Source organism: Trichechus manatus, unplaced genomic scaffold, assembly GCF_000243295.1.
Source record: "Trichechus manatus latirostris isolate Lorelei unplaced genomic scaffold, TriManLat1.0 scaffold00199, whole genome shotgun sequence".
Lineage (NCBI taxonomy): Eukaryota > Metazoa > Chordata > Mammalia > Sirenia > Trichechidae > Trichechus > Trichechus manatus.
Window position 1 is genome coordinate 2,498,541 of NW_004444135.1, and position 24,357 is coordinate 2,522,897.

Consider the following 24,357-nt stretch of genomic DNA (forward strand, 5'->3'; position numbering starts at 1 on the left):
AGTGACATTGACTGCGCTCTTCCAATTGTGCTGTTATTCTCACTTAAGATGAAGGCTTACAGAACAAAATAGTTTCTCATTTAACAGTTACTACAAATACAACTATTCATTTTTATTTTGAACTTTATTTGAACTTTGGGAATTTATTAAACTGTGTACAATAACTTTTATGTAGTGTAAGGGCTGAGCCTTAGATTGTGCTTCAGGGTTATTTTATACAGATTTTCAAACCATTAAAACAAACTTAAGCATCTTGATTTTGAGCCATAATGCTACTTTCTGCTTTTTGTTCAAAGAATGCAAATTTCTGTTACTTTCAGTCATACACTGTTCGTTCTTGAAGTGAATTAAGGTATAGTCATAAATTCAAAAAAATTTAGTACCTTTTTTCTTTAAGTTACATTGTTAGCAAAATAAATTACTCAATAAGAAAAGTTATTCCTTATACTTTTTTTTAATGTTTTATTGTGTTTTAAGTGAAAGTTTACACAGCAAATTAGGTTCCCATTAACCCAAAACCAAACCCACTGCCGTCAAGTCAGTTCCAACTCATAGCAACCCCATAGAGTTTCCAAGACTGTAAATCTTTACAGAAGCAAACTGCCACATCTTTCTCCCACGGAGCTGCTGGTGGTTTCAAACCGCTGACCTTCTGGTTAGCAGTCGATCACTTTACCCACTGTGCCACCAGGGTTCCTAGGTTCCCATTAAGTGTCATTATAAACTCATGGATTTAAATATGTTAGATGTGTTTCAGTTCATCGCCATAATTATCCTTCTTGATGCTCAAATTATGCTATCTTTGCCCAGTGGAAGCCTCTGTGAATTGGTAGTACCCTGGAAGTCTTTCATAGTTTCCTTATTTTCTCGTAGGATAAGATGTTCTAGGCTCTCTTGTACACTTCTTACCATTGGCCTGAAATCTACCATTTCTGTAGGAGCCCTAGTTTATTTTAGTGAGAAGTGGTATTTAGGCCACAGTCTGGGCTCTAGGGTTGATCATTGCTGTGGTTACTCATTGTTTCTAGACCTTTTAGGTGAACAGAGAGGAATAAGGTTTTTGTTTTGTTTTTAAAGATAAACTATACTTGTTCATACTGATAACTCCAATTAAAATTTAGGACTACAGGCAGTCCCTGGGTTATGAACGAGATCCTTTCCTAACTGTGTCTTTAAGTCGAATTTGTAGGTAAGTTGGAACAGGTGCATACGGTTCTTTTTTAGCTTTACTTTAGCACAAAAAAAGGGTAAAAGCCTTTTCAATGATTTAAAAGCTGTGTATGCAGCAAGTGAAGGTGATTGGGATAAAAAATTTGTCGGAGTAGGAGTTGGTTCAGTCGTTTCAAAGTGAGAGCAAATTTACATAACATTAAAGAACAGGTATGAGTTGTCCGTAAGTCAGAAGGTCGCTGGTAACCTGGGGACTGCCTGTACAGGGGTTTTTATTTAACCTCCACCATCTCATACCTGCATCTCCTTTCCTGCCTGCTGAAAATCCCACGTCTAAATGCCACCAGTATAATTCCTCATTTTACTTTATTCCACAATACATACATAGGGTAGTCTCAGAATAATACAAATACCACCAATAATATGATTAATGAAAATGTTTCAAGACTTTTTTTGTGTATTCTGTTTGTCCTTGTCTTAGTCATCTAGTGCTGCTATAACAGAAATACCACAGGCGAATGGTTTTAACAAACAGAAGTTTATTCTTTCACAGTCTAGTAGGCTACAAGTCCAAATTCAGGGTGTCATCTCCAAGGGAAGGCTTTCTTTCTGTGTCAGCTCTAGAGGAAGATGCTTGTCATCAATCTTCACCTGGTCGAGTTGCTTCTCAGTGCGGGTACTCCGAGTCCAAAGGACACGCTCTGCTCCTGGCTCTTGTTTCTTGGTGGCATGAGGTCCCCCTGTCTCTCTGCTTACTTCTCTCTTTTATATCTCAAAAGAGATTGGCTCAAGACACAGTCCAGTCTTATAGACTGAGCCCTGCCTCATTAACATAACTGCTGCTAATTACATCTCATCAGCATCATAGAGATAGGATGTATAATACCTAGGAAAATCACATCACATGACAACATGGTGGACAGTCACACAATATGGGGAATCATGCCCTAGCCAAATTGATACACAAATTTTGGGGGGACACAATTCAGTCCATGACAGTCCTTAAGATACATTCTATTAGAAACGTATGGCCAAGTTACTGTATTTTAAAAGTCACTCAGATTAATTATTTTCTGTGTGGTTATGCCACCAGCTCAGTACCCAGGTTTGTTTCATTAAAAAGTAGAAAAAGTGTGTACATGGTACCAAAACCAAAAACCCTTTGCCATCAGGTCAATTTCAACTCACAGCGAACCTACAGGACAGAGTAGAACTGCCACATAGCGTTTCCAAGGAGCAGGGTGGATTCAGATTACTGACCTTTTGGTTAGCAGCCAGGCTCTTAACCACTGCACCACCAGGGCTCTGTACATGGTACCAGAAGCTACAAAACAAGATATTTTCAGTTAAGTCTGGCTTCTATCCTTGTCTCCTTCACCCTGTTAGCTCTCTATCCCTATAGGTAACCATTTGCTTAAAATTTTATAATTTCCATTATAAAAAATAAAAGCAAATACATACATATGTATATTATATATATAGTAATACACTCCCCCCCCCTTAGGTAAATGGTACTATGCCAGATAGGTAGATAAAGAGACAGACTGACCAACCACCCTTTCTCTACGTTGCATTTTTCACTTAACTATATATCCTGGAAATCACTAATAATAGTATATAGTGATATTCCTTGTTTGATTTCTTAGCTGCATAGTACTGCATTGTGTAACTGTACCATAGTGTATTCCCCATCGATGGCCATTTGTGTGTTTACAATTATGCTAGCATACTTAGTGCTACAATGAATAGCCTTGTACATTCTCTTTTCATATTTTTGTCTGTGCATCTTTGAGATAGATTCCTAGAAGTAGTATTGCAGAGTAAGAACTATCATTTTAAATATTTCCTATTTGAGGGTCACTAACTTTTTTTTTTTTTTTTAATATGAGTAGTTGTATTTATTCCAAAGCCATTGGAAACTGGAGACACAGGAGGTGGGTAAAGGTGTAGGGATGGTAAAAGTCTGAGTTCGCTCAGAGAATATTACTCAGTATTACTATATATATATATGTATATGTATATCCTTTCCCCACTGAGAATATTAGCAAACCCAGGAAGATGGGCTATGTTACATCAGGGACAAGAAGCTTACTTAGTAATCTCTTAGGTGAGGCTTTGAGGTCTACTACAGATGCCAGTCTACTAGCATACTCCCTGTTGCATTATAGTGCACTGCAGAAACTGAATAGATAATATTCAGAGGAAAGGTTATGGCCAAATTGTATTCTACGTAAGCTCAGGTTCCATAAACTAATTGAAAGAAAATATAGTTATGGCAGCATTTTTTAATCTGTCCTTTTCTTGGTCTCCCATTTTAATTCGTAGATTGCTCAGAAGTTGAGGGCTCTGGAAGTTAAACACAACAAAGTCCTATAACCCTAAACCAAAAACACCAAACCCACTGCTATTGAGTCGATCCCGAATCATAGCAACCCCATAGGATTTACAAGGCTGTAAATCTTTACAGAAGCAGACTTGCCACATCTTTGTCCTGCGGAGCCGCTGGTGGTTTCACACCACTGACCTTTTGGTTAGCAGTAGAGCACTTTAATTGAAATAGAACAGTTAAAGCTTTCTTCTGAAGGAAAGAACATTCTTGCCAACCACAGGGGCATGTTACCCTAAATGTGGATCAAGATACCTCAGAGGAATAGATGTGTTACTAACAAGTCATTTTAAAAATCAATTCTTGTGACTTAGACTGTTTAACCTTACTGAACATTTTTATCTATTATAAACAAAATATATATGCCATCACTTAACTCTTCATTTACCTATTTTGTAAGTTTGGGTTTTTCTATGTTGAGCTTTTTTTTTTAATTATTATTGGTGAAAATATACACGGAAAAACACACCAATTCAACAATTTCTACATGTATACTTCAGTGCCATTGATTATAGTCTTCAAATTGTGCGACCATGCTCACTGTCCCTTTCCAAATTATTCCACTCACTGCCCCCTAAGCTTCTCATATAACCTTTTAAATTGCTGTTGTCAACTTGATCACATATAGATAATTCTTTAAAAGAACACAATGCTCAAGACATACGTTCTTTACTAATTAAGCTAAACTATTGTTTGGTTTATGTTGGGCTTTTTAACACAGAGTATTAAGTATCTATATTTTTTTCTCTTTTTTTTTTTTTTTGTTTATTGTAGTTTAAGTGGAAGTTTACATTTCAAGTTAGTCTCTTATACAAAAATTTATACATACATTATGTGACCCTAACTGCTCTTCCTATCCTGTGACAGCACATTCCTTTCTACTCCTGATTTCCCATGTCCATTCAACCAGCTCCTCTCTCTGCCTTCCCATCTCACCTCCAGACAGAAGCTGCCCATTTAGTCTCTTGTATCTACTTGAGCTAAGAGGCACACTCCTCACGAGTATCACTTTATGTCCCACAGTCCAGTCTAATCCTGTCTGAAGAGTTGGCCTCAGAAATTGTTTTAGTTCTGGGCTGGTAGAGAATCCAGGGGCCATGCTTTCTGGGGTTACTCCAGTGTCAGACCATTAAGTCTGGTCTTTTTACTAGAATTTGAGTTATGCAGCCCACCTTTCTCCTGCTCCATCAGGGACTCTCTTTCTTGTTCCCTGTCAGGGTGGTCATTGGTGGTAGCTGGGCACCATCTAGTTCTTCTGGTCTCAGGCTGATGAAGTCTCGGTTTATATGGCCCTTCTATCTCTTGGGCTAATACTTTCCTTGTGTCTTTGGTGTTCTTCATTCTCCTTTACTCCAGGTGGTTGGGACCAATAGATGCATCATAGATGGCCGCTTGCAAACTTTTAAGACCCCAGACACCACTCACCAAAGTAGGATGCAGAACATTTTCTTAATAAACTTTGTTAGCCAGTTGACCTAGATGTCCCCTGAAAGCATATTCCCCAGACCCCACCCCTGCTACTCTGTCCCTCGAAGTGTTGATTATATTCAGGAAACTTCTTAACTTTGGTTCTTCCATTTGTGCTGACTTCCCCTGTAGTGAGTGCTATCCTTCCCTTCACCTAAGATAATTCTTGTCTACTATCTAGTTAGTGAGTAACCCTCACCCTCCCTCCTGCCCCTCGTAACCATCAAAGAATGTTTTGTTCTGTGTTTAAACCTTTTCTTGAGTTCTTATAATAGTGGTCTTATACAATATTTGTCCTTCTGTGACTGACTAAATTCACTCGGCATAATGCCCTCCAGATTCCTTCATGTTATGTTTCACAGCTTCATCGTTGTTCGTTGCGTAGTGTTCGATTGTATGGATATACCATAATTTGTTTATCCATTCATCCACTGATGGACGCCTAGGTTGTTTCCATCATTTTACTATTGTGAACAGTGCTGCAGTGAACATGGGTGTGCATATATCTATTCGTGTGATGGCTCTTATTTCTCTAGGATATATTCCAAGGAATGGGGTTGTTGAATCATATGGTACTTCTATTTCTAGCTTTTTAAGGAAGCGCGAAATCGATTTCCAAAGTGGTTGTACCATTTTGCATTCCCACCAGCAGTGTGTAAGTGTTCCAGTCTCTCCACAACCTCTCCAGCATTTATTATTTTGTGTCTTTTGGATTAATGGTAGCCTTGTTGGGGTGAGATGATCTCTCATTGTAGTTTTGATCTGCATTTCTCTAACGGCTAATGATCGTGAACATTTCTTCATGTGTCTGTTAGCCACCTGAATATCTTCTTTGGCGAAGTGCCTGTTTATACCCTTTGCCCATTTTTCAGTTGGGTTATTTGTCTTTTTGTTGTTGAGGTTTTGCAGTATCTTACAGATTTTAGAGATTAGATGCTGATCGGATTTATCGTAGTCAAAAATTTTTTCCCAGTCTGTAGGTTGTCTTTTAACTCTTTTGATGAAGCGTTTGATGAGCGTAAGTGTTTGATTTTTAGGAGCTCCCATTTATCTAGTCTCTTTTCTGATGCTTGTGCATTGTTACTTATGGTTCGTATTGTGTTTATGCCATGTATTAGGGCTCCTAGCATTGTCCCTATATTTTCTTCCATGATCTTTATCGTTTTCAATTTGATATTTAGGTCTTTGATCCATTTTGAGTTAGTTTTTGTGTATGGTGTGAGGTATGGGTCTTGTTTCAGTTTTTTGCAGATGGATATCTAGTTATGCCAGTACCATTTGTTAAAGAGACTGTCTTTTCCCCAATTAACAGACTTTGGGCCTTTGTCAAATATCAGCTGCTCATAGGTGGATGAATTTATATCTGGATTCTCTGTTCTGTTCCATTGGTCTGTGTATCTGTTGTTGTACCACTACCAGGTTGTTTTGACTACCGTGGCAGTATAATAGGTATAATAAGTATATTAGTAAAAGTTTTGTAGTTCTTGATTGCATTTTCTTCCTAAAGTACTCCATAGCATATTAATCAAACCTCAGTGGCTTTGGCCATTCTTAGGTTTGCACTGGTTCACAATAGGATCTGATACATTTAAGTACAAGTGCAAATGATAATTGTGCCTGTTATTTTGAAGAACTCAGGGTGGGTGGAGGCAGCAAAAGTTAATGTTTCTTTTAGAGAAAATGTCAAATGGCCTATAAACAGGTGAATCTGTACTTAAGGGAGGAGTAAGTTAACCCTGAAATCAGAGTTCTTAGTACTAGAAAACTGAGTTAACAGAGGGAATATTCCCTTTCCTGGTTATGTTATAGAATACAATTCCTGAGTTTAATAATACATTATTCCTTTTTAAATAGGTTATTTTATTTTAACCACCTAACCTTTCTTTTTTTCAATTGTGGTGAAAATATACATAACAAAACATACACCTTCAACAATTTCTACATGTACAATTTAGTAACATTGTAGATTACATTCTTCAAGTTGCCAAACCATTCTTACTATCCTCTTCAAAATCATTCCATCACCAGTAACATAAACTCAATGCCCCCTAAGCAAAAACTACCCCTTTCTCCCTCCCTCCCACTTCTGGTAACCACTAATAATCTTTGGTTTCTATATATGCTTATTTTACGTAAGTGAGATCATACAATATTTATCCTTTTGCAAGTGATTTATTTTCTTCAGCATGGTGTTTTCAAGATTCATCTATGTTGTGGCATGCGTCAGGACTTCATTTCCCTTTATGACTGAGTAGTATTCCATTGTGTGTATGTACCACGTTTTGTTTATCCATTCATCTGTTGATGGACATTTCATTTGTTTCCACCTTTCGACTGTTGTGAAAAGTGCTGCAATGAACATTGCTGTATAGGTTTCTGTTTGCGTTCTTGCCTTCAGTTGTTTTGGGTAGATACCTAGGAATGGAATTGCTGGATCATATGGTAGTTCTGTGTTCAACTTTTTGAGGAACTGCCCGTTTTCCATAGTGGGTGTACCATTTTATAGCCCCACCATCAATGGATGAGGATTCCAGTTTCTCCACAACCTCACCAACACGTATTGTTTTCCTTTTTTTTTTAAATCATTGTCATTCTAATAGGTGAGGTGGTATTTCATTGTAGTTTTTATTTGCATCTCCCTAATGGCTAATGGGAAATCCTAGTGGCGTAGTGGTTAAGAGTTCAGCTACCAATGAGAAGGTCGGCAGTTCGAATCCACCAGGCATTCCCTGGAAACCCTACGGGCCAGTTCTGCTCTGTCCTGTAGGGTCGCTGTGTGTCAGACTCAATGGCAATGAGTTTGTTGTTTTTTTCTTTTTTGAATGGCTAATGACATTGAACATCTTTTAATGTGCTTATTGGCCATTTGAATATTCTCTTTGGTTAAACATCTGTCGAAGTCCTCTGCCAATTTTTTTATTGGGTTGTCTGTTTGTTGTTAAGTTGTACAAGTTTTATATACGGTAAAACCTGCGGAAGCCAGAACCTGTGTAAAGTGGAAACCTATCAGAGAAGGAAAACTCAAATATTTTCCACTAAAACAGTAGAAAAGTGGTAAGACTGCACCTTGTCAAAGGCGAAAAACTTGTAAAACTCGGAAAAACATGGCAGTCCTGTTGCATTACAGTTCTCACAGGTTTCACTGTATATTTTAGGTATTAGACCTTTATTGGATATATGATTTGCAAAAATTTTCTTACAGTCTGTAGGTTATCTTTTCACTTCGTTGATAAAATCCTTTGATAAAGAAAAATATTTAATTTTTATGAGGTCTCAATATCTATTTTGTCTTTTGCTGCTCATGCTTTTGTTATCATACCTGATAATGCATCATTTAAAAACTAGGTCTCACAGTCTTTGCCCTACATTTTCTTCTAAGAATTGTATGGTTTTGGTTTTTCACATTTAGGTCCTTAATCCATTTTTTAATTGGTTTTTGTGTGTGGTGTGAGGCATGGATCATATTTCAATCTTCTGCTTGTAGAAACCCCATTTTTCCACCGCCATTTATTGAAGAGACTCTTCTTTCCCCATTGAATGGACTTAATACCCTTGTCAAAAATCAGTTGACTATAGATGTATCCTCCTAACCTAATCATTATTTTCAGCCAGTCAGAGGCAGAAATAGGAAATAATAGTTATCTTTTTTAGTTAAAGAGAAAAATACCGTTAAAAACACCTGGCATATAGTTGTTGTGTGCCATCGAGTTGATTCCAACTCACAGAACCCTATAGGACAGAATAGGACTGCCCCATAGGGTTTTATAGGCTGTAATCTTTATGGGAGCAGATCACCATATCTTTCTCCCATGGAGCGCTTAACCATTGCACTGCCAGGGCCCCTGTGGCATATAGTAAGCACTCAATAAATATTTGATGTAGAATGGATGAAGAAATATTTGTTTCTCTAACAAATGGATAAGCATTTCAATGAATGAATGTTTTGGGATTATTTCTCCTCTCATCTCTCACCTTTGTTAATTTAAATCCTAAACCAAATATCTTTATAGTAACAAATGGATTAATTTTAAACTTAATTCATGTTTTGCCCCCAGGGAGACTAGCTTACAAAATTTTCCTCATATTGAGGTGGTTCGGAAAAAAGAAGAGAGAAGAAAATTGCTTGGACACACATGTAAGGAATGTGAAATTGTAAGTACTGATGTAAATGCTGTCCAGTTCTTTTAATTATGGCTTTATAGATCATAAATGCATGATTTAAGAAGTCACAGATACAGATCATACTGTATCTAGAAACCTAGCTCGAGCCAGGAATAATAGGAGGAATAAATAACCAGTGTATACAGACTGTGACCTGGGAGAGATATAAACAGATGAAAGTTCTCAATTTCTCTTAAATTTTCGTTAAGTGAATCTGGAGCCTAAGGTCTAGTTCTTCTTACCAGATTAAGACATTTATGCCACTTTTCTTTTTTCTCTGTTTACTTACGTTTGTTTAATTTTCCCTTTCATGGCAGATGCTCTTATATATATAGTATTTGGAGAAAATTTTGATATTTCAGTAGTAAACTTTGACATTTATTACTTATACAAGCAGTCTTGGGAAATGAGGCATACTCATAATTGTTTTGTTTTGTTTTTCTAAATAACCAGTACCACCATAAACTCTGGTTTTTTCCCATTTTTCTTCCTAAACAAAATGTGATGAATAGGTTCTAGTTCACCCATAGACACAATTATATTTTCCTTTAATACTAATGGCTGCCTTGGACTATTGAAGTAGATAGTACTAATTACCCTGTTAAATAGGTCCAGGCAGGTTCTGTGTTTTCTTGAAACATGCTGTTCTTATTCCTTCCATTGCTACCCATTAGCTATCAGATGAGTGCCTCCAGCAATTTACTTCCCCTTTTAAATTTCCTATTTAACAATGGGTTGGAAAATTTGATAACCAAGCACATTAAAGTTATGTGTGAAAATGTGATTAGATCAATGCAATAAGCATTTGGTAAGAAATATGCTGTTATATACTCAGAATGGTATGACTCATTTGGAAAGCAGTTTGATAAACAAGCAAAACTTCTATATCATGAATTTTCCTAGCACAAATCAAATTTATCATGATTTTTTAACTGAGAAACATGGAGTAAGTCTCCAGGTATTAGTAATAACCATCACTCTTTACAGTCTGGAACTAGTAACTGCCAGTTAGGAAAAAGCTCTTGTGCTAGAAACACTGCTGATTTGCATCTGTCAGGAATCTTTTCATGCACTATCTGTTGTTCAATCTCTGAAAACCATTGTTTCATACATTTTTTTCAATTTTTTTAGTGGTTTAAGTTAGGAAAGTAAACCTGTTCCCTGTTACTCCATCATGACCAGAAGTGAAAGTATCACTCCCATATATTTTAATACCATTCACATACTTACAGTTTCTAAAGTTATCCCATTGTCTGTTCCACTTACCTTCTTGGATGTGTAATCATCACCTCAAATTTCACATGTTCAAAAGCAAACGTTTCTGCCTCCAATTTCCAAACCTCACCTCTGAGTCTTCCATATGTCACTAATGGCATTTCCACTCTTTAGTTGTTTAAACCAAAGATCTTTTAGTTATCCTCTATTCTTTTCTTTCACATCCCATAATCAGTCTGTCAGCAAATCCCATTGGTTGTGCTTTCAGAACATATCCCATTTCCAACCACTTACTATTCCACCACTAACCCCCTGGACCAAGGCACCATTTTATCTTGTCTGGGCTGTTGAAATAGTTTCTGACTGCTCACCTTGTCTTTTCAGTCTTGTCTCTTTAAGTGTACTTAACATAGCAATGAATGAACTTTTTTTTTTAATCATCTTTTTAAAATAAAGTTAAATCATGTCATTCCTCCACCTGGAACTCTTCAGTGTCTTCCCATTCAAAGTCTTCATTAGAAACAACAAACCATGGCACCTCGCTTTCTCTCTGACTTCATATTCTACCGCTGTCCCACTTGCTGGCTGTGTTGCAGCTGCAGTAGCCTACTGTTGTTTTTTGAATATGTTTTAATTTGGTAACATTGTTTTTTTCCAATAAAGCATGGTTCTGTAAGGCCCTATCCCAAAGCCCAGGGTAAGGTAACAAAGACTCGTATGCATGGCAGTGGCGGTGAGAAAGATACCCCTCCCCCACAAGAAAAGGTGTTTCAGAGATACTATAAAGCCGATGGTTAATCTATATAAAAGAAAAATATATTAAAAATTTTGCTTCAACCTTCAGTTCTAGTCCTAAATCTGTCTTTCAATTTGTAATATCCTATGTGAATTATCACTTCTTTGATTTTCAGTTTCTCAAATGTACAATGAAGGAATTTGCTGGATTATATGATCCTAACATCCATGTTCTATTATGTAAACATTAAACTACTGTTTTGTTTTCTTTAGGTCTAGAACTTAAAGACCTGTACAGTTTTTACATGAAATTTCTATCATTGTTTGCATGAAGTTCAAGTTCTTTATGATCACAGTTGCAAAAAATAGTATGCATTTGATCCTAATTGAAAAATACAGCTTAAAGAGGGAAGTCATGAAGCCTGCAACATTCGAATTGAAAATTTATTTTAAAAAGTGTAAAGTTATGAAAATTACTTGGAAACACACATGTTATAGCCAAATAATAATTGAGAGTAGTGCTATGCAAAGTGCAGGTCTCTGGATTTTTGTGTTTGGTCTGACAGAGATGAGGAGTTTGTGCTAATATATAAATTAGCTGCATCACCAAATCACGCTGTAAAGTTCAGTTGGCTTTTTTTTTTCATTGCCAAGAGTTTATTAATGAAGGAAGTGGTATGTTGATTTACATTGTGATACAAGCTCGTTTTCTCATCTGTGAAACAAACATTTCACAGACCAGCACCAGCACTGATTAATGTCAGTAAGTAATTAATACTATGTGTAAGTATTAATTACTAGTATTATCAAAAGGAGCTCTGGTGTCTCAGTAGTTAAAGCACTTGGCTGCTAACCAGAAGGTTGGCAATTGAACCCACTAGCCGCTCCATGGGAGAAAGATGTAGCAGTCTGCTTCCGTAAAGATAAGAGCCTTGGAAACCCTATGGAGTGGTTCTGCTGTGTCCTATAGGATTGCTATGAGTCAGAATCGACTTGATGGCAGTGGGTTTTTTGCATTGTCATGAATGAGTATTGTTTCCTTAGAATGTTGAATACTTTAATAAATGCCTTCCTTAGCTTCTAGTTAATAATCAGTAAGCATAAGTGAAAAAACTTACCAGTTTTTATTATTAGTATTATGCAGATATTCCAGCAGAAGAAAGAGAAAAGAAGTTGGCTTCCTGCTCACGACACCGATTCCGCTACATTCCCCCCAACACACCAGAGAATTTTTGGGAAGTTGGTTTTCCTTCTACTCAGACTTGTATGGAGAGAGGTGAGAACATAGATATTTGGGAATTTATATATATTTTTAAATACCATTTATACCCAAGCCTAACATTAGACTTTTTCTCCATGGTTCTCTTTACCTTCTGCTGCAAATTGAGTGGTAGTTTTGTGACATAAACACAAGTTCTTAGAGATAAAAGGCTTACCTTCAGCTCTTCAAGTAATTTAATTGGGATCAGAGATCATTTATAATCACTTTAATGTGATTATGTGTATATTCTGGTTTATTGTTCAATTTCTCTTTCATTTTAATAAAATAAATTATAGAAATTACCAGCACAATTATATTGTTAAAAAGAGAACATCTTTTTAAAGATATTACCCTGAATTTTGGATTTGAAAACCTCATTTGTCAAGAATGTTGGATGTTTATGAACCATATTTGGGTAAAAAGGACCTTGTTTGTTTGAAGATTGCTGACACACAGCTCCTTCAAATCTGGCACTTATATTTAATATAATTTGAGAAAGTATGCAGCTTTAAAGCTGTTTTAAAAGAGTCACAAGTTGTGATTTTTGTTCTCACTATCTTATCAGTGTTATCACTCACCAGCAGGCATATTGCTAAAAAATGTGTGTACATGCTTCCCTGGTTTTGTATGACTTTTCTCCCAAAGCTGTGTGTAGTCTTCTGATGTCCTCATGTTGCAGCATACTTCCCTTTCTGTGCTCAGGCTAACTCTACCAATCTGGACTTACCCAGCATTTGGGCAGTATAATCAGTCGAAGCCATTAGGTCTGAACTTTATTGCAACCATTGGTTTAAATGAAATGTTCTAGAATCCTTAGCCTTTAAGAGCTATTCAGTTAAGTACCATCTGTCTCACAAACCCTTTTTTATGAAAATATCATTCCAAGGGAGCTTGCAGAAGCACGTAATAGCTAATCTTTATGAAGGGACCTCTTTTAGTTCAAGATTTTACTTCCTACATTACTGTATTTATAGAGTTGGGGTTTTTTTTGTTTGTTTGTTTTTGTTTTTGGCATATTTAGTTTAAAACTCATTTGTTATTAAAGGAATGTTGCCACAGATACTTTTTTTAATTAGAGAATGCACTCATGTTTTATGAAGAATTTTATTTCAAAATCATCATAAAAATAAGGAATAAATATTCACAGAAATATGTACAGTATATTGTATGCCAGCTATACTTCAATAATACCTGTTGGATAAAAATAAACAAAGGAGGGAGGATATTAGCTAAGCAGAGACTTGTTCTGAACTCTTTAGTATTTTTTGCTATTTTCTCCATGGTCTGCAGAGCACTCGATTATAGGCTATGTCTTGTGGTTTAAATAATGAGTTTTATGAAAATGTGATGTGTCTTCTGAGATGTGACTGGAAAATACAGTAATGTTCAGAATATTTATAATTTGAATTTTAGGTTTATGACAGGTTTAGTTTTCAAGTCTGTGTTTGTAGTTAGAGATAAACATAATAAAATCTTTATGTACAAGAAGGTAGGTTGTTGTTAGTTGCCATCGATTCTGACTCATTGGCAACCCTATGTGTGCAGAGTACAACTACTCCATAGGGTTTTCAAGGCTGTGGCCTTTTGGAAGCAGATCGCCAGGCCTGTCTTTCAAGGTGCCTGTGGGTTGGTTCAAATCTCCAACCTTTGGGCTAGTAGTTGAGGGCTACCCAGGGACTCCATACAAGAAAGTATAGTAACATTGAGTAAATTTCAAATGATAAAGAATACCACCTAGAATTTCAGTTCAGCCTTGCCATCTATAGGGACTATTCTCAAGTTAGGGTCCTGATGGTTCAGCTAAATGACTAACATTGGGGGGAAAGCTCCCCTACTTTTGGAGAAATTCCAGATATTTAGTTATAAGATAGTGTCTCCAAAAAATGCAAAGTCTCTGGTAACTGTTGTCAGATTTCCACTTTCCACACTAACAAGCTAGATTAAGTCTTGACATGATGTCTCTGCCTGGTCACCAAATAGAATCAGCCAATCTAGATGGAGCCTGTGTTAGCTATGGCCTAGGGGTATGGCAGAGCACAGTCCTCTCCTGCAGATTACGTGATTGGAGACACCCTGGGAAATAGCTACCATGAAAAGTCTTTTTGATATGCACCTGGAATTTATCATAAAGGTAAAGAGTTCCTCTTTAGCAGTTTGTCCCTTGTGCATACTATGGGAAGCAGAACAAGAAAGTGCTGAAGAGCTCTGGTTCTGGTATTAGATACTGGGCAGAGTCCCAGCTCATCCACTTCCTAGCCTTATGACCTTGAGTAAATCATTTAATTTCCCTGGGCGCAGTGGGAATTACTTCAAAGGAATCTGAGAGTTATCTGAGATAATGTGTGTAAAAAGCAAGTGAGAAATGTGTATGCTGCTGTTATCGTTATAAATGAGGAGACTGATGTGAAGTAGTGAAGTCATTTGTCAGCATCACACAGTCATGATCAGAAGACTCATGTAAACTTCGGAGGCATTAAATAAGACAAATGTTTACTAGATATATGCAGAAGGAAATGTATGTCATAAATACAGTCTTCTAAATTTGTAATTTTTTATTTTAAGGTTACATTAAGGAAGATCTTGATCCCCGTCCTCGTCCAAAAAGACGGCAGCCTTACAATGCAATGTTTTCTCCAAAAGGCAAGGAGCAGAAGACATAGATGTTGAAGCAAAAACAGGATAGAGGACAATTTTTTCATTTTTAGTTATTTATAGTTAAAGTTGGTATTAAACACTGATTTTTTTCTTTTTTAGTCTTCCGTGAACTGATTTATAAATCAATTTTCTATTGAAAATGTTTTTAAATGGCATTTACCCACCACAGAAGCAAGTATTTAAAATGTGGATGAGTTTATGTTGTGTTTTCTTGCTTTTGCACCTTTAAAACAGTAAGGTGCTTTCATTTTTGCACTCTAACTTAAGAGGTGTTTATTTACTTTATTTGGTAATTCCCAATTACAGTTTTGAAAATACAGTTTTTGTCTGATTTGTTGCCTTCCGATCTTTTCTTTCCGTCTTGCCTTTATACTCACATTTAGCAGCAACTTCATAGTAATCATTACAGATCTTCATTCTCTTCATCAGTTGCTCTTCTATAGGTCATACCAATGTCTGGCATTTAGATCTAAAAAAGGCTAAATTTGAATAGTCCAGCTGCTTTTTTTGTTAAATTGAAATGAGAGACTCTACTCTGTAGTAAATTCCTTCTGGGGTGATCATGAATATCAACCTTTTTTTCTTTGCTGTGTAATACAAATTAATTTAATTCTCTGATCTGATCATAATATTTACATGCTTTCATCATACTTTTTTCCTCGTCCACTTTTCAAGCTAAATTTGTTGCGTTCTCTGCCCACTGTGTTTAATTATATTCTTTCTCTTGCTTGACTGATGTTAAGAACTTCCAAGTTGGCATCAAAATAGATTTCTCTATATAGCAACTTTCTATCCCTCAAGGGTCTAGTGTCTGAGTCATTAAGATGACTGAGCACACGTATGTCATCATTTCTAGTGGCATTAATCAACATCTGTGTGTTCCTTTAATTCATACCTTGACAGTATTATTACATAAATGGGAGCACATGAGACTCTGAATGAACTGCCTCACTAAAATCTAAATAACCTTATGTTGTTAGGTGCCATCAGTCGGCTCCCAACTCAAAGCGACCCTGTGTGCAACAGAACAAAACACTGCCTACTCCCGTACCATCCTCACAGTTGTTGCTGTGTTTGAGCCCATTGTTGCAACCACTGTGTCAGTCCATCTCATTGAGGGTCTTCCTTTTTTTTGCGGACCCTCTACCGAGCATGATGTCCTTATACAGTATTTTTACGCAAGTAACACGTCTTCTACGTTTGTTTGCCAACTGTGCCTCCCCCAAGGTATCTTTATAGGCACCACTGTGCCAATTTGTGTTACCACGTTGCTGTAAAAAAAAAAAAACATTAGCATAGCGTGTTATAAAAATACCTTGTGGTGGGGAGGGTGCAGTTGGCAAACATAGAAAGCGCATGTTATTTGCATAAAAATATGATAATCTTTTCTTAGAATTTCTAAAATCTCTTTGCTTACAGTCTAGTCTTCCTCATTGATCATGGTTCCCATGAGAATAAATGGTATCAGTTTGTGTTCTCTTCCTATAGGAAAGGGAAAGAAATTACATTTATGAGTGTCTACTGTATGACAGGCACTTATGTACATCATTTGGTTCTGGGTGTTACTGTGAATTTCTTACAACTGTATCATAGCTTCTATTCAGCATTTTTCCTCCCTTCCAAATTGTTTGACCTGTGTTTGATTTTCGTTCTCTGCTGGCAGTCAACTAATCTCCCAAGAATAATAGCAATTATTGGTCACTTACTATATGCCAGGAACTGAGTTATGTTCTTCACATAGACTTTTCTTTCTTAATCCTCAGATAATCTTGTGTATTCTTGTATTACTTACTGATTAGGTTAAGTTACAAAAAATGGGTCCAGAAAACAACAGGGTAAACAACTGATGACGGGTTTTATTTTTCTCACTCTAAAAATTTTTAGTCTGGAGGTCAGCAGTCCAAGGCGGTAATCAGCTCCATGATGCCATCAGGGACCCATCATGTCCATGTTCTTGGCAAGAAGAAGGGAAGAGAAAGAAGTATATGCCATTTATTTGTTTTCCAGAAAGCCACTCCCCTCATTTCTAAATGGCCAGAATTGTCACATGGCTACCTCTAATAACTAGTAGAGATGAGATTGGAGCCCAGGATTGCCTAAGTCCAGAATCAGAACTCTTACCCACTACAGGATAAACCAAGAACCCACTGCCATTGAGTCGATTACAACTTACAGTAACCGTATAGGACAGAGTAGAACTGCCCCATAGGGTTTTTTACAGAATCTTTACAGAAGCAGGCTGCCGCATCTTTCTCCCAAGGAGCGGCTTGTGGGCTCCAACTGCCACCCTTTTGGTTAACAGCTGAGCACTTTAACCACTGCACCACCAGGGCTCCTCCACTACAGGATAGTACTTGTAAAGACCAGGAGTCTGAGAGACCATCTGGATTTGAACAGGACACCACAGGATGTGCAGTTAGAACTCTACACCTCCAGTGGGTTTTGCTTTTTAAATGAAGGCCGAAGCAGAGACAGGAAGTTAGAGATTGTCTCCCTGATAGCATCGTGGCAGCTATCCAACCCATTTGTAACTAGCATTTTTTCATTTTACCCTCAGTCACCCTGTGAGGTTGGGTGAACTAAGGTTTCCCTTTTTATCTGCTATTGACCAGCTATACCATTAAATGGAGTAATAAAATAGACACTTTAAAAAACATACTTGCATTAGAAAGATGAGTTTAAATTCAAAACTGCACTTCATAATGCTTAGTGCACAAGCTTTCCTTTAAAAAAGGTAATGTATATAAATAATCATTTGTATAAATTTACATAAGGAGCCCTGGTGGCACAGTCATTAAGCACTTAGCTGTTAACCAAAAAGTTGATAACCAAAAGATTACAGCCTTGGAAACCCTGTGGGGCAGTTCCACTCTGTCCTACAGGGTCGCTGTGAGTTGGCATCGACTCAGTGGCAACAGATTCGGGTTTTTTTCTCTTTTTGGTTTATATTTTGTAAAGCATTATACATGTTAGATAATACTTTCATACAAATATATGTCAGTCACTGGTTATATATACTTTTAAAAGTCTGCAAGGTTTTTAAAGTTGAGATCCTCTGATTTGAACTTTGGAAATATGCAAATCCTGTACATCAGCACTTAACATTTTATTAACACCTTTCCTGCCTTTGATAAACCATCTGAAACCTAAGGTTGTCAAAGGCAACAAATTAAATGAGTTAATCATGGATACCCAAATGTATGTAGAAGGCATACTATGTTACCTTGAGAGAAAAGCCAGATGAAATAGAAGATATGTCCTAATCCCTTTCATGTAGTGAAAAATGTTCCCCAAGTCAAACTGGAATGGCAGCTGTTGTTAGGTTCAAACGTTACTAGTTCAAACGTAACAGTTTCAACTGCATCTAGCACATGTATTTAAAAACTCATAGAGGGCATTCTTAGGCCCTCTGAAAATATACAAGAAATCTGAAAGACTGCAAATATTCTCCCAAGACTGTCTTTAATTCATAATTCAATTACAAAAAGGAATAGTGTTCCATAAAGCAAATAACACTAATTCATTTATTTAACAAATATTTATCAAGCACTTTACCAGGCACAATACTAGCTACAGTGTCAGGATCATGTAAAATTTGACAGGTTTTCTCCAAATAAGCAAGCTTTTAAACATACACCTAAGAATTATCTGTTATCCTTTACATCTTAAGTTCCTTTGGTGGCGTAGTGGTTAAGTGCTATGGCTGCTAACCAAAAGGTCAGCAGTTTGAATCCACCAGGTGCTCCTTGGAAACTCTGTGGGGCAGTTCTCCTCTGTCCTGTAGGGTCGCCATAAGTTGGAATTGACTCAAAGGCAATGGTTTTTTTTGCGTCTTAGCAAACATTAATTTTGGAAAATGCTCTTCAGAAGTAAGCATTTGAAATACATCTAATATTTTGCTGTCCACTGTCTATTCTCAAGAAGCCCAGCAGTTTAAGAGACATCTCAAAGTCTTTTCTCTTTGCTAAGTTAATGCGATTAGAATGGTTCCTTAGAAAACAAGCATCCTTACGCTTGGGTCCTTTAGCATTCACTTAAGCCAAGAATTATGAAACAGTTGTCTGCTATCACACCAGCAGAGGCCAGAAGAGAGCTATTTTTGTAGAAATAATCAGTGGACACTAGGGGCTGAGTAGGACAATCAAAGGAAATTTTCTAGATAAATAGGAGCTGAACCTTTGGTACAGTAATGAAAGCTCATTGGGCAAAAAGGGCTTTCAATGTAGCTGTTGTTGGAATAAAACAAATGGCAGAGACAAGAATTTATGGCCTTGAGATAAAAATAAACATGTACCTACCATATACTGGGCATTTAGGGATACAAAGAGATACGTGAGATCCTTTTATTACCCAGTGGGAGACCATAAAAAGATGCCTAAGAGGTCAATGAAGCTTAGGCTGAATACCAAAGAAGCACTAAGAATAATTAGAATGTGAAATGTGTCTTGAGGATGAGTTGGACCTAGAGAAGCAGAGAGGAGGAGACAGTGCAATCTAGATGGGAGCTAATCTGAATGTGCAAAGGCTAGAATATTAAGAATCAGAAGGAGCCCTAGAGGTCATATGGTTTCAGTCTCTCTGTGGCTTTCAAACCATTTGTAGCAGATACCTTAAATCTTAAACAGACCCTCAATAAACAAATAGTGATATTTTGGTGGCAAGCATTCAAGTTTATCACCTTTACTTATAAATCTCATCAGTAAGGCTAGATAAATACAAAACAGTGAAATAAGTTATGAATGGCAGGTAATTTTTACATCAGCTTCAGTATCCAAATATTTGCTGCATCGCAGACCAATTCAGTCAGAATATCTCGGGGTGAAGCCAAGGCATCGGTGTTTTTGATAGCTTGCTAGGTGATTCTAGTGTGTAGCCATGATTGAGAGCCATTGCCCTAAATCATTGTTACAAGCTAGGGCAAGGGTGGTCAAACTTTACATTAAGAGTCACCTGTAAGTCTTGTTAAAACACAGATTACTGGGTTCCACCCCAGGGTTTCTGACTCAGTGGATCTGAGGTGAGGCCCAAAAATTTACATTTCTAACATCTCAGTCCTCAGTGATGTTAATGCTGTTGGTACAAGGACTAGAAATACCTAATCATAAAATTTCCGCAGAAGCTTGGTACACAGAGATTCCCAGACTACTCCCCTGGAGATTTTGATTCACTGTGTTGAGGACACCTGAACATTTAGATTTTTAACAAGTTCCCCAGATCATTGTTACAGGCAAATATAAGAAATGCTGCTTAAGACAACCAAAAACCAAAACCCGTTACCATTGAGTTAACTCCGACTCATAGCAACCCTAAAGGACACGGTAGAACTGCCCCCATCGGGTTTCCAGGCTGCAAATCTTTACAGAAGCAGACTGCCACATCTTTCTCCCGTGGAGCCTGGTGGATTCTAACTGCCCACCTTTCAGTTAGCTGCTGAGCACTTAACCAGTATGCTGCTAGGACTCCCTTTAAGACAACCAGGAAAGCTAAATAGCAAAATGTTAACCTTCGAGCATTCTCTGAAAATATTTTGAGCTGGGTAGTAATGCACAAATTTAGATAGAATCATCAGATAGGACTATATATATTTGGGCGATAGGGAGTGATTAGGTATATAGTCAGGTGTACAAAAAAGAATTTTAGTAATCTATGATAATATTCCAAGCATACATACACACTATGGATTACTATGGAATGATAACAATGATGACTCTGGGAAACATCTCACAAAATGGATGAATCTGGAGGGCATTATGCTAAGTGAAATAATCACAAAAGGACAAATACTGTATGAGATCACTATTATAAAAACCCAAGAAAAGGTTTACACACAGAAAAATACAATCCTTGTTGGTTAGGAGGGAAGGGAGGGGTGGGGAGGGGAAATCAGTAACTAGATAGCAGACAAGGGTTAACTTTGGTGAAGGGAAAGACAACGCACATTATAGGGGGAGTCAGCACAACTTGACCAAGGCAAAGTCATAGAAGCTTCCTAGACACATCCAAACACCTTGAGGGACTGAGTTACTAGGGCTGAGGGCTGGGGACCATGGTCTCACAGGACATCTAGGTCAATTGGCATAATGTAGTGCATAAAGAAAATGTTCTACATTCTACTTTGGTGAGTAGCATCTGGTGTCTTAGAAGCTTCAGAGCAGCCATCTCTTTTTTCAAATTAAAAAAAAGACCAACCTAAATATAAAGCCAGAAACTATAAAGTTCATAGAAGAAAAAATAAGATCAGTGCTAGAGGCCCTAATGCACAGCATTAACAGGATACAAACCATAAAAAACAACACAAAAACTCTAGAAGATAAGCTAGATTACTGGAATCTTCTAAAAATTAAAACACTTAATGCTCATCAAAAGACTTCACCAAAAGAGTAAAAAGAGAAAAAATTTTTGGACATTACAAGTCAGACAAAGGTCTAATCTCTAAAATCTAAAAGAAAATCCAACACCTCTACAAGAAAAAGACAAGTAATCCAATTAAAAAATGGGAAAAGAAATGAACAGACACTTCACCAAAGAAGACATTCAAGCTGCCAACAGACACATGAGGAAATACTAGCGATCATTAGCCATTAGAGAAATGCGAATTAAAACCACATTGAGACTCCATCTCACCCCAGCATTACTGACACGAGTAAAAAACACTGGAAATAACAAATGTTGGAGAGGCTGCAGGGAGATCAGAACTCTTATGCACTGCTGGTGGGAATGCAAAATGATACAACCATTTTGGAAAATGATATGGTGCTTCCTTAGAAAGCTAGAGGTAGAAATACCATACGATCCAGCAATCCCACTCCTAGGAATATATTCTAGAGAAATAAGAGCCGTCACACGCACACCCATATTCATTGCAGCACTGTTCACAATAGCAAAAAGATGGAAACAACCTAGATGCCCATCAGCAGATGAATGGATAAACTATGGTACATACACACAATGGAGTATTATGCAATGATAAAGAACAATGACAAATCTGTGAAACATCTCATAACATGGATGAAACTGGAGGACATTATGCTGAGTGAAATAAGTCAATCACAAAAAGACAAATATTGTATGAGACCACTACTGTAAAAACTCATGTGTTTACACACAAAAAGAAACAACTTCCAGACAACGTGGCGCTATAGTCAGAAGCACCACACCATCCCTCCGCAGCAAAGAGCAGAAAAACTAAGTCAAACAGAGTCACACATCAATCCTGCAATCCTACGCATCAAATGAAGAAATAAAGAACTCAGCCAAGCACCAAATGGAATAAGAAACTGGCCGAGAACAATGAGGAGAGATAAATGCAGAGGTCCCCTATCAGCTACCGAAGTACGGATCTGCCATCTTGGACTCCTATCAGAGATCAGCGAACAGGGAGTACGAGAAAGCAGCTTCACGGAGTTTCCATCAGGAGACAGAACAACTGGTAACCAGTGATACAGGCTTTCCCACCCCCACCCTTCTTGACCCCCACTTAGCCTGCTCTTCTTCCTGCAGCCACAGTCTCTTGGCCGGGGAACACCCCGGTGTCTCTTGGATTCCACCCGCCCGCACTGGCCAGCTCCGAGTGCCTTTTGTTGGCTGCTGGTGTTGCTTTTTTCCACTTCTTTAGATTTCTTCCTTGCCTCTCACTACCTCCTCCTCCTTTGTCTCAAATACCTGGCTCCATGCGCCATCTTTGCTTCTTCTTGAAAGGCTGCGAAACACTGCTTGACTGTGAAACTGCTTCCTGGTCCGTGCCACCATGCTGGTAGGACCCCGGGGCTTTTTTGTTTGTTTGTTTGTTTGCTCTGATTTGTTCTGTTTTGATTTGTTTGTTTTCTTTTTCTTTTCTCACTTTGGGAGCCGCTTCTAGCCCGACAGTATCACGAGTGTTGGAAGCTACTCCCTTACTCTGCGCAGACGCACAGGGACATCCCCGAGAGCATTTCTTTTTTCTTGTTTTTTTCCCCTACATTTCCAGTTTCTCGATTTATTCATTTTTTTTCTTTTACCCTTTTTCTTTTTTTTTTTTATTTTTGTTTTTCCTCATTTCTCAGTCTCTCATCTCTCCACTCCAATAGCAAGCTCCCTTAGAACTCTTTTTTGTTTGTGTGTATGTTTTTGCCTCCTGTTCCTGTCTCCTCTCTCTCATCTTTCCCATACCCATCTTAGCTCCACACATCACAAACTACCCCCTCCTTCCTGCCTATCTGCACCGTGCACTGAACATCACACTCCCAAGCAGCACAGGCACGGCCTACTGGAACCTGCCCTGCACTGATTCCCAGTCCACACTGTCAGCCCTGGGACATGCCACAAACAACCCATCCCAGCAACTCCCCTTCAGCTGGACCTGCCCTGCTGTACCATACTGAGTGACTGACCCTGCCCATTGGAGAAGAAGGTGAAAAGTATCATGCCCACAGACAAGCAAACAACAAAGAACGCCCACCGTGTGCTCAGACATAACCAAATAGAACAAAAAAGCAGGACGAAACAAATCTACAATCAATAAATGAGGAAAATAACCACTGAATGCCCCGAAGACAGCAGACAGTATCAAAACATTTACAAAAACAGGACAGAATGGCTCCAGTAGGTGTCCAAAACAAAATACCAGATGACCTTCCAGTAGAAGAAAAGGCACTAGACCTAACTGATAGGGAATTCAAATCTCTAATATTAAGAATTATCCAAGAGTTGAAGCAAAAAGCAGACAAAAATGAGGAAAAAATAGACAAATTCATGAAAAATACAGACAAAAAATTGAAAGAATTCAAGAAAATAATACAGGAACAAAATGCTAAAATAAATTCAGAACTAGAAATCATACAAAAACAACAATTAGAAATCCAAGATAAACAACACGATTTCAGAAATCGACAGTGTCATATAAGGGCTGAGGAGCAGGTCTGAAATGATGGAAGATAGGATCAGTGAAATTGAAGATAAACACTTGGACAGAACTCTGAGGAAAAATCAGAAGAAAGAACAAAGAAAAATGAAGAAACCCTGAGAATTATGTGGGAGACAATCAAAAGCAAGAATCTATGAGTGACCGGAGTTCCAGAACATGGGGAGAAAACAGAAAACACAGAGAGGATCATTGAAGAATTGCTGACAGAAGACTTCCCCAATATCATGAAAGATGAAAAGCTGACCGTCCAAAAACCTCAACGAACCCCATATAGGATAGACCCCAAAAGAAAATCACCAAGGGGTATCATAATCACACTTGCTAAAACCAAAGACAAAGAATCCTGAAAGCAGCTCGAGAAAAACAAAAAGTCACATACAGAGGAGAAACAATAAGACTAAGCTC

At 37.7% G+C, this 24,357-nt stretch overlaps 1 protein-coding gene across 4 annotated transcripts in view; it reads left to right on the forward strand.

Annotated features, from left to right (window-relative positions):
* Positions 1 to 15,574, forward strand: part of RBBP8 (RB binding protein 8, endonuclease) — a 114,039-nt gene extending 98,465 nt beyond the window's left edge. For all 4 annotated transcript variants that reach the window (XM_023742054.1, XM_004387922.2, XM_023742056.1 and 1 more), the window contains 3 exons: positions 9,079 to 9,175; positions 12,269 to 12,410; positions 14,958 to 15,574. In XM_023742054.1, coding sequence (XP_023597822.1) covers positions 9,079 to 9,175; positions 12,269 to 12,410; positions 14,958 to 15,055 — 337 coding nt within the window. In that variant the 3' untranslated portion in view covers positions 15,056 to 15,574. The remainder of the gene's footprint in view (positions 1 to 9,078; positions 9,176 to 12,268; positions 12,411 to 14,957) is intronic.
* Positions 15,575 to 24,357: the final 8,783 nt, after the last annotated feature.